At 40.3% G+C, this 13,683-nt stretch overlaps 1 protein-coding gene across 2 annotated transcripts in view; it reads right to left on the bottom strand.

Annotated features, from left to right (window-relative positions):
• Positions 1-478: 478 nt before the first annotated feature.
• hipk2 (homeodomain interacting protein kinase 2) overlaps positions 479-13,683 on the bottom strand; it is a 70,789-nt gene continuing 57,584 nt past the window's right edge. The window contains exons 8-15 of one of the 2 annotated variants that reach the window (XM_037683444.1): positions 11,657-11,882; positions 11,360-11,481; positions 7,316-7,446; positions 5,691-5,873; positions 5,267-5,593; positions 4,452-4,720; positions 3,335-3,492; positions 479-1,317 (exon numbers count right to left, since the gene is read on the bottom strand). In XM_037683444.1, coding sequence (XP_037539372.1) covers positions 853-1,317; positions 3,335-3,492; positions 4,452-4,720; positions 5,267-5,593; positions 5,691-5,873; positions 7,316-7,446; positions 11,360-11,481; positions 11,657-11,882 — 1,881 coding nt within the window. In that variant the 3' untranslated portion in view covers positions 479-852. The remainder of the gene's footprint in view (positions 1,318-3,334; positions 3,493-4,451; positions 4,721-5,266; positions 5,594-5,690; positions 5,874-7,315; positions 7,447-11,359; positions 11,482-11,656; positions 11,883-13,683) is intronic. The other variant, XM_037683445.1, reaches the window with a different exon arrangement.

Raw genomic sequence — 13,683 nt, 5'->3', positions numbered from 1 at the left:
AAAAGAGGAACAAGTAAAATCATTAGTATACGGGTAAAAAAAAACAGGTGCAGACTGCTACATTCTAGAAATGGGGCCCAGCTAAGACACCTACATAAAACTGAAGTATCATAAAAGTGAAACAAACAAAAAAATATATAAATACACTAAAAGTTTTCTTGTCTTCTGTAGGTTATATTTCCAGGAGCACTTCTCTACGTAAGAAGCTGGAGTGGGTGGAGTTGCTTCTCTTTTCCCCACACACGAATGATTTGGAAATACTAAGACAGTTCAAGGCCATCATTTTTTTTTTCTTTGAAGAGCAGCAGGTTTCTGTAGTTTCATCTTCACCCCCCTCCCCCCCAAAAAAAGAACTTGTAGGATTCCAAACTTCCAGTCATTAATCCCTGTTCAACAGTCATTTTCCAAATGTTACGAGGGGGAAACAAAAGGAAACAAGACAGAAAACCTTTGCTGTCCTTAAACACCTGTTTCAGACTTCCTCGTAAAACTAACGAGCCAGAATTCTTTTCGTAAGTAAAGCAAAACGTGGGCAAACAAAAGCAAAATCTGGCCCTTCCTAAAGAAGAGAAAAAAAAAAAGTAAAATTTGAACTGTACCCCTCTAAAATTCAAAAGCCATCTTTCCCTTCAAAAGAAGCTATGAATCGTACTTTTCTTTGTCTTTCTGTTTTTTCTTCAAGTTATACATGACAGTTCCATGAGGATTGCATGTTCCTCTGTCTCTGTTTATGTCTGAGGTCGAGGAGAGGACGTTAAGGGTGTAGATGGGAATTCTGTGTGGGATTGGGGGATGGGGGCGCTGAAAGGAAGCAGCAGCTCTGTGTCAGGCTCTCCAGTGTCAGTGTCTGCTCTAGAGGTAAGGATACTGGTTAACCTTGGTGGGGCTCAGCGGGTATCCAGTGTAGACGGTGGAGGCAGGTGAAGCGCTGATGTAGGCCTGGTGAGCAAACTGGGCCTGGTACTGGCTGTGATGCAAGGTGGGCGAGGGCAGCACGCGGTGGCTCATGCTGACCGGAACCTGGTGCACGATGCTCGGGGGGTAGGTCCCATGCTGGACTGCGTGGCGCCCCGGCCCCTGTGATGCCACCAGATGGGCCACGGTGCTGGTGGAGCCCAAAGCAGTGGGGGCTGTGTAGGTGTAGAGGTGTGGCTGGCTGGGCAGGTGTGTGGCAGCCAGATGTGGGTGAACATTGCCTGCGTGAGATGGACTGTTGTGATGGAAGGAGTACTGGGCTTGGGTAGCAATGTTCGGGGTGATGTAGGCCTGTTGTCGCCGATGTCCTGCGTTCCGCTCAGCCACCATGTGCTGCTGTGCCTGGAGGAGGAGGAGATGACAGATGTTTTAGAAAGTCTGCTGGACTGATGTTATTGTCATTCTAAAGAGCTTACATGAGTTCTTTAAAGCATTAGCTACCAGTACATACTTACATAGAGAAAATAATTTTAACTCTGTAATATGGTGTGATGGAACAAGTTTTCTTATTGTGATAGTTCAACACATGTTTGGGATTGATGCAGGTTACTAGGCGATAAATCTGTCATAGGAGATAACCGCTGAATTTCAATTCAATTCAGTTTATTTACATAGCGCCAAGTCACAACAGAAGTCATCTCAGGGCACTGAACAGAAACATTTATATACATAAAAAATAAGTTAATAACATTATTTAACTGAGGAGCAGACTGAGGGTGGCTTCTGGGTAATACCAGATGGCTAGGCCTCAGACTGTCGAAGCCTCTTGGATGAGGGGCGAAACGTTTCTTTTTAACAAAAAAACGAAGTCCAGATGACATGATTCAACCTTTTTTGTTGAGGAGCAGACTGTTTTGAGTTTAACTCCATTGCAGACTCTCATCTTGAGCATGAAGGCAACAGTGGAAAGGAAAATCTCCCTAATGAGGAAGAAACCTCGAGGCTCAGGACAAGCGGCCATCTGTTCCAACCAGCTGTGTTTGAGAGGAACAAGAAGGAGGAACAGATACACAATGGCAGGTCGAGAATCACATGTTAAGATAGAAATAGTATCAAAAGAAAACTATTCAATTGCAACAATTAATTTTAGGAAATGAGGTCAATTTGTCCTCTAGTAGTCTAAGCTTATGGCAGCATAACAAGCCAACCCTAACTATAGGATTTATCAAAAAGGAAAGTCTTAAGCCCAGTATTAAAACTGGACAAAGTGTCAGCCTCATGGACAAAAACTGGAAGTTGGTTCCATAAGTGAGGAGCCTGATAACTGAAAGATCTTCCTCCAGTTCTGCTTTAGGAAACTCTAGGAACCACAAGTAAGCCTGCAGTCCAAGAGTGAAGTGCTCTGTTAGGAAAATATGGAACAATCAGGTCTATAATATAAGATGGAGCTAGGTTGTTGAAAACTTTGTAGGTTAGAAGTAAGATTTTGAACTCCATTCTGGATTTGACAGGGAGCCACTGGAGAGAAGCTAAAACTGGAGAGATATTATCTCTCCCACCAACTCCAGTTAAGACTCTGGCAGCAGCATTTTGGATCAAATGAAGACTTTTTAAAGAATATTTGGACACCCAGATAACAAACCATTACAATAGTCCAGTCTAGACGTGACAAATGCACAAACCAGTTTTTCTGCATCATTTTTTGATAAGATGTTTCTAATTTTAACAATATAACGCAGGTGGAAGAAGGTGGTTCTAGTACATTTTTAATGTGGGGAATAAAAGACATGTCCTGATCAAAAATAACCAAGATTTTTAACATTAGAACTTAGTTCGGAATAACATGTTTTAGCTTAAAGACCTGACTGCTGGTTTCAGGCTCTGTGGTGTCACTGATCTTAGAGGACTGCATGGCAAGCAGCTGCATCATAAATCAACAGTCATTTGTGCATTTATTCATTGTCCCTGATATCAAGCACCATTTTCCTACACTTGCATTCATCCGGCCGAGAAGTGAGGTGTGTGTTTCACATTTTAATCGTTTTGCATTTTCATGTTGTGCGACAATTTTCAGTTCTGTGTTGCTTTTTTTTATTTTGTACGAAATTAAGTGAAGCAAACACTCTTTGATTTTGTTTTATTGTATTTTCATTTATTAATTTTTAAAATCTGCTGTTACCTTAATGCCTCCCCACTTGCAAAAGTGGCTTGTTTTTCTGTCCCTGCTTCTGTCAGCGATTATTTATTTGAAAAATACAACACAACAACAACATCAAAACACTACTATTTTACATTTTTCTGCCTTACCAAACTCGTACTGAACTGTGACCCTCATATCAAGGTAAATACTGAACCATGACTTTGGTGTACCATTACACCCCTAGTACCTGAGGTCATAACAACTCCTGTTTCAGCATACCTGGCTGAGATTGAGAGGCTGCTGCTGAAGTGGGTGTGGCCCTGAGCGCTGCTGCCGGTAGGAAACACCTCCAGTTACGCCTCCCAGTATGTGATTATTGCCAGATCCATTGGAGGATTTCAACTTGTAAGATGAATTCTGATGATTCATTCCATCTGCTTAAGTGAGAAATCTGGTTAACTCAAATACAGTCACTTTAATGCTGTATCTTAGGGGGTGCCGTTTGTAAAGTTACAGTCAAAAATCAGCAGCAATATTTTGGTTTATTTAATAAGAAAAAAAATGGGTTTATTTTTTCAAAGTCATATTTTCACCATGTTACTCATACATTCATATATGTCGTAGTTCCAAACTAAATGTTTAATTTACAAGCTAAATATTTAGTTTACAAACTAAATACTTAACTTGCAAGTTAACAATTTAGTTATTAGCAAGCTAAATATTTAGCGCCACACTAAATATTTAGTTTTCAAACTAAATGTTAATGTCCAAGCTAAATATTTATTTTCCAAACTAAACATTTTAATTTCCCAAATTAATATTTAATTTGCTAACTAAATATTTAGCTCAGACCTAAATATTTAACGTGCAAGTTAAATATTTAGGTCTGAGCTAAACATTTAGTTAGCTAATTAAATATTTACTTTAGGAATTAAATGTTTAGCTTAGAAATTAAACATTTAGTTTGGAAATTAAATATTTAACTTGGAAAATAAATATTTAGTTTGGAAATTAAATAATTAATTTACACCTAAATATTTAGTTCACCAATTAAACATTTAACTTGCAAGTTAAAATTTAGTTTGTAAATTAAACATTTAGCTCGGACATAAATATTTAGTTTATAAACTAAATATATTGCTAACTTAACTTTCAAGTTAAGTATTTAGTTTGTAAACTCGTAAATTAAATATTTAGTTTCGAACTTTGACATTTATAAATTAATAACATGGTGAAAATATCACTTTGAAAAAACAAACCCAATTTTTTTTCTTAGGAAAGTCTAAATAAACCAAAAATATTGCTGTTAATTTTGACTGTGCAACTTTACAAACGGCACCCCATAGTATCTAACCACATGTTAACAAGCTGCATTTCATCAAGTTGCTTTCTTTACCTGACATCAGGTGCTCACATTCATTCAAGACCTCACTGTTCTGCATTTTAAGAGGGGGGATGATGATGGTGCGTGGGTTCCCATTATTGTAGTTATCTAGGATGGTAGTTTTTGTGTCGTAGCTGTTGTTGTTGTTGTGGTGGTGGTGGTGATGGTGGTGGCGTCTTGACTGCAAAGTGTAGGGACTGGTGTTGCTCGAACAGTCAGACTCCGGTGAATCATGGACCGTCACACAGCTGATGACATTCTTTCTCTGTTTAGAAGACGAGCTGCAAAAATTAAGAGAGAGAGAACAGACAGTATGAATGCTTTATATTTTTATATAGGCACCATTTTAAAACATTTTAAATGAGTTGGTCACATTTTGTTCATCTTGCAGAGGGGACATTTTTTATGTGACTACGGCAAAACTAATTTTCATAAAATACTGACTAAAAAATGGCAACAATAAATATAAGAGGGGGCAGCACAGTGGATCAGTTGGTAGAGCTGCCGCCTCTCAGTGAGAAAGTCGCCGGATCGAATCCTGGTCTTTTGAGTAAAAATGTAGCTAGATATATACAAGAGGGGGTATATGTTTCTCCATATTTATGTAGACAGCCAACATTTTTCCTGAAGCTAAATACTGACCTAAAAATTAATGCTTTACTGGAATATTTAAACAAAAATCAAATGTGTCTATTTTTTATCCTTGCTGATTTAAAATTGTTGCCCTTTATAAATGTTTCAAGCCCTTTTCATTTCAAATAATAATTAAAAAAAAAATCCCATTAAAAGCACATCTGCCACATAAATCTCTAAAATCCAAAGCTAACCTGTTATTTTGTTTCTGTTCGTCTTCCTCGTCCGTGTCGCTGCTGATGGTAATGATGCTGACCGCAGGGCTGGGTGTGTCAGGGATGATGATGGTCTGTCTGGGGACGTGGTGCTGGTGCTGATGGTCACGAGTGGTGCTGGAAGCCTGCTCTGCTTCATTAGTCCCCCACCCGCCTCCACCAGCGCATCCTAGTGCGGGCGGGCAGTTGGAGGCTGAGCTGTTTTGCAGCACAGCACAACGAGGAGGCGTGTTCTCTTTCACCCGCTTGGAGCGCTGCGGCGACAGCACCACCTGAGAGGACGACACCTCGTAGGCTGACACGTTCCTGAAAGGAAGACGGAGAGTAAAATAAAATAAAAGCGATAACTCGTGGTGGTGCTTATTTTTACAGCGAGTCTAAGATGACCTGAATGCTCGAGTACCTGGAGGACATTTGGTGCTGTTTGCTCTTTTTGGAAGATGAGTTGTTATTGGTTGTGGGCTGCCTCATGACATGCGCCACTCCCACATTGAGAGTTTGGTTGGGTGGGAGAGTGACATGACCAGTCAGCAAGGCTGGTTGCTGCATAATGGGATTATAGTGGCTTCCATGAGGGTGGGAATTCCTGAAATATAACACAATTTTTGTTACAGCAATAAAAATCTCCATGTGAAGAGGCCATGCTTGTAAAAATACCACACTGAAACAAATCAAAATACAAACTTGGTTGCAACTTAATAAGTTATCATTAAATTAGAAAAAAACAAACTACATGATATTTAGTAATATAAAGAAAATTATCGAAGTCCCATTTAAAATTGACAGTATTGAAATTCATAGAGTTAATGAAATAAAATTTTGGGTGTTGTTATTGATGAGAAGCTCATGTAAATTACTTAAGAATAAAAATAGCTCAATCAATTGCATTACTGTATAAAGTAAAAGAGATTCTGAATGACAAAGCTTTGTATATATTGTTTAATGTAATGATTGTTCCATATTTATAAAACAATTTATATGTTTAAAAGAGGATTAAGTTAAAATTGTTAGGAAAGTATGGTGCCATGTGAAGGATGCCTGATGTTTTTGTTTTCACTTTGGAGATGTTCAAGCCCAAGTTATTGTTTGTTTAAAGTTATTTTATATATTTTATTTTAAATAAGGGGCAGATATTATAAGATTTGTCTTTATCTTTCTGCACCCTTTTCATTCAGTGTTTTTTTTTATGAATTTGTTTTGTTTATTTATTAATTTTTTTTAATGAATGAATAAATTAATTTTAAAAAATCAATAAAATTGGTTAGAAATAAAGATCAGATGAAGCATGTCCCACAGAGGCCAGCGGGTGGCAGCAACAAACTGCTCGAATAAGGTTGAACGATGGCGAAAAAATGAGCGAGCAACTAGGGAGGGCAGAGGGGCTGACACCAGCAGCTGTGGAAAGATAACTCTGCAGAGAGGAGGTGCAACACTTTCCCAACATTCTCTCTGAGGAGAACACAGAGCTGCCACTGGACAGGAAGGGAGGGAGACGCAGGGAAGGGGGACTGTCTTGCCACAGATGGACAGCTCTGACTGATTCTAAGCATACACAGCCTCAGCAGCCATATATACATATAGATGACATACCTGCTCCCCCCAACCTCCCTGCAGATATCCTGCTCTCATTTACCAATTTATCAGGTTACTTCAGAAACAGGCTCAACTCCACATGAGGTTCCAACGTGCACAAATACCCCGTCACCATGAAAGAACCATTGATTATTGGGGTGGTTATTCATTGAGAACAAAGAACACGTACAAAGGTCTTGGACAACCACATTATAAATCTTTATGATTTAAAATTTCTGTTATCACAGACTTGACTATGGTGATGTTTGTATGAATTTAAAAGTGTTCAAATAGTTCTAAAATAACATGTTGGAAAATTTTAGTCGATTATTTAAATAAATCGGCAAGAAATGTGGATTTAACAAAATGAGAGTATAATAATATTTTATAATATTCAGTGTCAATTTAACATAAGATTGTGTGACGCAAAGAGAAAAGCAAAGTAGCACCGTTCACCTCCAGTTGGCGAGAGTCTGAGTGCTGCTCATGGAGTCTGGGATGACGGTGGCGTGTTGGACTGAGGTATGGGTGAGCTGCTGCCATGCTGGAGGCAGAAGGATCTGCTGGGTGCCGCTGGGCCAGGCCTGCTGTGGAAGAATCACAAGATCAGGGATAAACAGACATTCAAAGGTCAGAAAAGCAGAGGAACAGAAGTCTGACGTGTGAAAAACATACAAATTGACTGCTAAGACCCACAGTTTTTGCAATATTGTTCAATTTTTGTGTTTTCTTTAAATGTTGTAAATGTGAGAGCAAATTAAGTTGTGGATTTTATTTAAATAATTTGTATTACACTGATAGTACACTGATTTTCATTTATCATCTTAACAAAGACATATATCAAGAAAAAATAGAAGACCAAGTCTGAACAAATACAGCAGGTATTTTTCAATTCAATTCAGTTTATTTATGTAGCGCCAAGTCACAACGGAAGTCATCTCAGGACACTGAACAGACGCATTCATATATAAAATAATAATTTGCCATTATTTATCTGAGAAGCAGACTCTCAACTTGAACAAGCATGAAGGTGACAGTGGAAAGGAAAAACTCCCTAATGAGGAAGAAACTTTTAGCAGAACCAGGCTCAGAATGAGTGGCCATCTGCTTCCACCGGCTGGGTTTGAGAGGAACAGGAAGGGGGAACAGATACACAATGGAAGGTTGAGAATCAAATGTTAAGATAGAAATAGTCCATCCATCCATCCATTATCTTTACCCGCTTATTCCATTTTGGGTCACGGGGGTCGCTGGTGCCCATGTCCAGCAATCACTGAGCGAGGGGCGGGGTACACCCTGGACGGGTCGCAAGTCCATCACGGGGCCGCATAGAGACAAACAACCATTCACTCTCTCACTCACACCTAGGGACAATTTAGAGTTACCAAACAGCCTAACATGCATGTTTTTGGTCTGTGGGAGGAAACCGGAGTACCCGGAGAAAACCCACACATGCACGGAGAGAACATGCAAACTCCACCCAGAAAGGCCCCTGGACCGGGGTTTGAACCAAGGACCTGCTCGCTGAGAGGCAGCAGCTCTACCAGTTGTGCCACCGTGCTGCCCAGATAGAAATAGTATCAAATGAAAACTATTCAATTAAAAAAAAAAATCATTTAAAAAAACAAGGTTAATTTGTCCTCCAGTAGTCTAAGTTTAAGGCAGCATAACAATCCAGCCCTAATTATAGGATTTATCAAAAAGGAACGTCTTAAGCCCAGTCTTATAACTGGATGATGTGTCAGCCTCATGGACAGAATCTGGAAGTTGATTTCACAAGAGAGGAGCCTGATAACTGAAAGATCTTCCTCCCATTCCGCTTTTGGAAACTCTAGGAACCGCAAGTAAGCCTGCAGTCTGAGAGTGAAGTGCTCTGTTTGGAAAATATGGAACAATAAGATCTTTAATATAAGCTGGAGCTAGGTTGTTGACAGCTTTGTAGGTTAGAAGTAAGATTTTGAATTCATTCATCCATTCATTCATTCATTCAACCTTTATTTAGAAAAGTTAATCCCACTGAGCAGTTCTGGATTTGACAGGGAACCAATGAAGAGAAGCTAAAACTAGAGAGATATGATCTCTCCTGCTAACTCCAGTTATTTTATTATTATTATTATTATTTATTGTTATTCCAGTTATTTTAACTCCAGGTATTTCTGCAAAGTGTGCATGTTTATGAGTGAATGAAAAGAGTGTGATGTGATTATGTGTTCGGCTTGTGTCAAATCCACCTAATTAAATTCCTAGTTTTATTCAAGTTGCTCTGAAAGAGGCAACACTGTCTTTCTTTATGCAGAACAAGAGGACTAGTTGGAATAATATGCCTCGAGATGTGCCAAAACGTGTATGTGTGCGTGCATGCCTGAACACGTGTGAGCATTGCTGTGTAGCCCTAATAGTTTAATGCAGTTCTATTGATTAGCACTTTAATGTTGGGGCTAATGAATTGTTCCTTTAATACCGTTTGTGCATCTATTTACAACACCATCAGTATGAGCTGCAGCACACACACACATTTAAACAGTGAAAGACAAAGACAAAGGAACCAGAGGCTCTGTCAAGCAGCTCATTCATGCATACAGCATCTCGTTCTGATCTTTACTGTCAGCTTTGTTTCATGCTTAGATTTTCTTTGCTCTATGTGTTTCTAAATATTCAAACACAAACTTGTTATTCTGGTCTCTTGTCCGATTGTGAACAAATACTGTTTTTGTCTGGTGTAGGTTGCAAAGTCCACAGCCACAGGGGGTCATCTGTGGTATAGCATGACTGCATTGTCTCTGCAATGATGACCGACATCTCTAATGGAACACTCCGGAGCGGAGATGGTCTCTACATCCAAGACCTTTTATCAACACGCCATTAAGAGACTGTAATACATCCATCCTGCATCCTGCACCTCCTCCTTTTGGCTTTATCTTCATTCCTGGCACTCTACATGCCTTTCTCACAGGGCGTCTGCGTTGTGTAACCAGCTTGTCTGCCCTGAAATGGTAACCCAGTTAAGAGGTTGTTTTCTTTCTTCTCTGAGCCTACCATTACTATCAGCAAGCCCACCACCTCCCACCTCGACCTACAGTGCCTTGGTGAAAACCCTTTGTCACCTCAGGGCTTTCAATGCCCCAGCTCTCACTCCCCAATTGTTTCCACATTTTCTGCATTCCTGCTCCAGATAAAGGTCCCACTGGTTTCCCTGCCTCCTGGGTTGGAGACCCTTCACTGCACTCCTCTCTGCACAGCCAGGGGCTTGGGGCTAACATTCGATCGGTCCAACATGGGCAAAGAGTGCATGGGTGACATGAGTAAACACTGAGAGGATGAGGTCACAGGTGGGAAGGACGCAACTAAGAGGCAAGCACAACTCAGTCATGCCCGTGAGACCTCCCACAGTAAAGGAATAAACACAGAGAAAAACACACACCATACACCCAGTTATTAGGTGTACTGTTCACTGGCCTGTATAAACCATCTGCTTATGTTAACTACTGCCTGTCTCTGTTTAACATGTGTGCAGAGAGAGGTGACAGCGAACACCTGCAGGGCATGTGCAAAATGCACGATTACAGCTTCATTAATGTAACTTAAATAATCCTCATTTGACTATTTTTATATTTTTATGATTTCATTAGCTCAGTGGCATGCACAGATTTGGTGTTGTTATGGTGTTTGTGGTCGCACCGAACCCCATCCACGCCTCCCTTGACCTCTGAAGGTCTGCTGAGGCCTGTAATTTTGAGCGCCTGACTTGGAAGCAGCCGTGGAGCTAATCACCATTTGGTATCTGACAGATTAACCCACCATAGAAACACAAGCATGTGTGCAGACATACACAAAAAAAGCTTTGCTGATTCCATGCTGCCTACTGGATGATTAACTGGAGATAAGGGAGCACTTCAAACTCCCTGGATTCTCAGGGATATTTAAAGCCTTCATGGAAATTTCCATAGGGAGGAAGACGCAGTGTGGCAATGGAAGTTGTCTGCAGTTTATGTATATGTATGTGTGTGTGTGTGAGAGAGAACGAAAGAGAGCAAAGGAGTGATGCACAGTCACACTCTGTTACTTGAGGAAACAGTAAATTAGCAGCTAAAACTCTGGACCCATTGAGCTAGCTCCATTCAAGGCCTGCTCTGTGTGAGGAGCTCCTGCCTTTGAGTGCATCAGACCCTGGCAGCCTCTTTGCTCAGGATACCTGGAGAGAGGGTGGTTGGGGGGGATAATGCACAGGAAAGCTTGCCTGAATGCCTGCAGGGAAAAAAAAAACAGCTGCCAGCAAGGGGCAGTGTCCCTGAGAGGTTTCCATCCACTATCGATAGACACTATTCTTAGTGAAGGCTTAGAAAAAAAGGGAAAAATAAAAAGATGTAAGCAACACAGGGAGCTGTGTTTGAATGTCAGCAGGTTGAAGGTCATAAAGATTCTTGGCTGGCCCTGTTATTTTCAAGATCTAAGGGGACTTTATATGTTCACCTTTATTGAGACTAGAGGTCTGTTCCTTACCTGTGTGAGGAGGCTAGGCTGGATCTGCAGAGGCTGGGCACCAGGTGCCTGCGTCACTATGGGAACAGCATTCTCCATCCGCACAGAGTAACTGGTGTGCTTGGAAGGTGATGCCTGCAGCCCTGGACGTAAATAACACACATAAACAGATGTCATCAAACAGAGCCACAACATCAGTCACCTGAACACTGGTATTTGTTACACTAACAAAAAGAACAGAGAAATGCTACATGTATCAAGCCATATCATTTCCTAGATAAACATGCAAATTCATATTTACTAGTGAGATCTCTTTACCTTGGAAACCTGGTGGGCAGACTATGAGCGCCTGCTGGAAGGGGTCGGGCCGGGCAGCACAGAGCTGTGGAGCCCCCGGCTGCAGGGGCATGCTCCTCTGGGCCACAGCCGCCATGGAGGCAGCAGAGGGCTGGTAGAGTGCAGATTGGTAGTTTAGTATGGAGACATCAGGACTTGCAAAGGAAAGGGTGGCATTGTTGGTGGAGGAGGGAGCCAGGTTGGTGGCCTAAAGGAATGGTGGGACGGAAATAAATAAAACAAAAAAATCATAAGGATGGAGGTACAGATGGGAAAAAGGTGGGATACTGATTTACCCCGATGAAGGAAATACTGTAGTATGGATAAGAGCTACAACAAGGTAAAATGATTCTGATAATAAAAAAGCAGGAAAAGGATAAAAACAAACTATACAAATGATAGATGATGGATATTCAGGAACTCAAGAATGATGAAAGCCGATGAAAACATGAGAAAACTGAGCGAATAATTTGGACAGGCCTTAAAACATGGAGACAACTGATTAAATAAATTCAAGGGAGAGCAAAAACATGCCACAAAATTCTTAGAGTATTAGACCATCAGGAAGCAATGACTAGTGACAGAACAATCTTTCCTAGAATAACGTGCTGCTGAAAATATATGCATGTCTAGGAATACCATAATGGCCATCAGTTTATAAATGCTGTGCATGTTTCAGTCAATATAAACCTCAGGCAAGAATAAAAACTTCCCTTTTTGCAAACTAAAGAATGAAAGTGTTTATGATATTTTGTGAATGTTCCAGTTTCTCTAACAGGCCTCTATATCAACTATTCCTGACAAGATAAAATTTCAAGCTAACTCATTATATAATTATGTAAGCTTAGGTAACTCCAACATGTCTTGACTTTTAAAAAAGACATGCGGTTTACTAATGCAGCGCTGGAAACATCCCAGATGCAAACAAAAGCTTTAAAAAATTTCACTTTTTACAGCCAGTAAGGAGTATTTGTTCCATGAAACACAAACCAAAGATGCTTTCAAACAGGTTGGATTGAATAAATCACTAATTTAAGTCTGTCTATGTGAGAGTCAGCTGCAAAAAATAAAATAAAATAAGTTCATGCAATGTTAATCCATTTAAGTCAGAGCAAGATTATGTTTTTGTCGCTCGCCACACAGTTTGAGCTCACTCAATATAGCTGGTGATAGAGAACAGTGTAAGCTAAGGAGAGGGGTGATTGGAGGGAGCTGGAGTTGTAACTGCTCGGTCTGGAAAACCTTGCAACCAGAGGCTTGGTGATCCCAGCAGAAGCCAGTAGTCAGCAGTTTTGATTAACAGACGGTATAGAAACAAAGCGATAAAGCACCACAGGCTCAGCTTGAGAAAATGAGAGGAAAGTAGAGGAGACAGAGGACAGAATTGAGAGGAGGGGAAAAAGAAAGGAACCCTGGCAAAAGGGGATTCTTTATGGCCTGAAAGCCCAGGGATGCTTGGCAAGCAGGAAGTGGGACTTGTCATGTGTGTGATCAGCATTTTGTGACAATCCCACAGGACCTGGGGGACGGACAGAAAATCAGACAGACACATATCCATGCAGCAAGGTGGGGATGCAGAACTGTAAGCTTGAAAATGTGCCCACAAGAAGAATGAATGAATTAAAATTCAACTAGAGAAATTGCATTTCCTGTGAAAATGCAGTGTGAATGCTAATTGCTGAAGAACTTCATGAAAAACAGCTGAAATTAGCTAAAAAAATGCTGGAATGTAGCTGAAATTGAAGAACAAGCCTAAGTTAGCAGAAAAAAGCAGAAAGTTCACATATTTTCTATATTAGATTTAAGTAAGCAAAAATTATCACAAAAATTAGGAAATTAGCTAAAAAAACGGCTGAAACTTGCAAAAATAGCTGAAAAGTGGCTGAAAAGGCAGACAGAAGCTTAAACTATTTGAAGGAAGTGGAAGGAGCTGAAATGAGCTAAAAAAAAAGGGTGGAATTAGTTGAAAAAGCTCAATTTAGCATAAAACAGGAAAGTAGTTGAAATAA

This window comes from Nematolebias whitei, chromosome 10, assembly GCF_014905685.2.
Source record: "Nematolebias whitei isolate Nwh7 chromosome 10, NemWhi1, whole genome shotgun sequence".
Lineage (NCBI taxonomy): Eukaryota > Metazoa > Chordata > Actinopteri > Cyprinodontiformes > Rivulidae > Nematolebias > Nematolebias whitei.
Note: the sequence above shows the minus strand (reverse complement) of the source record. Positions and strands in the feature narration are given on the sequence as shown.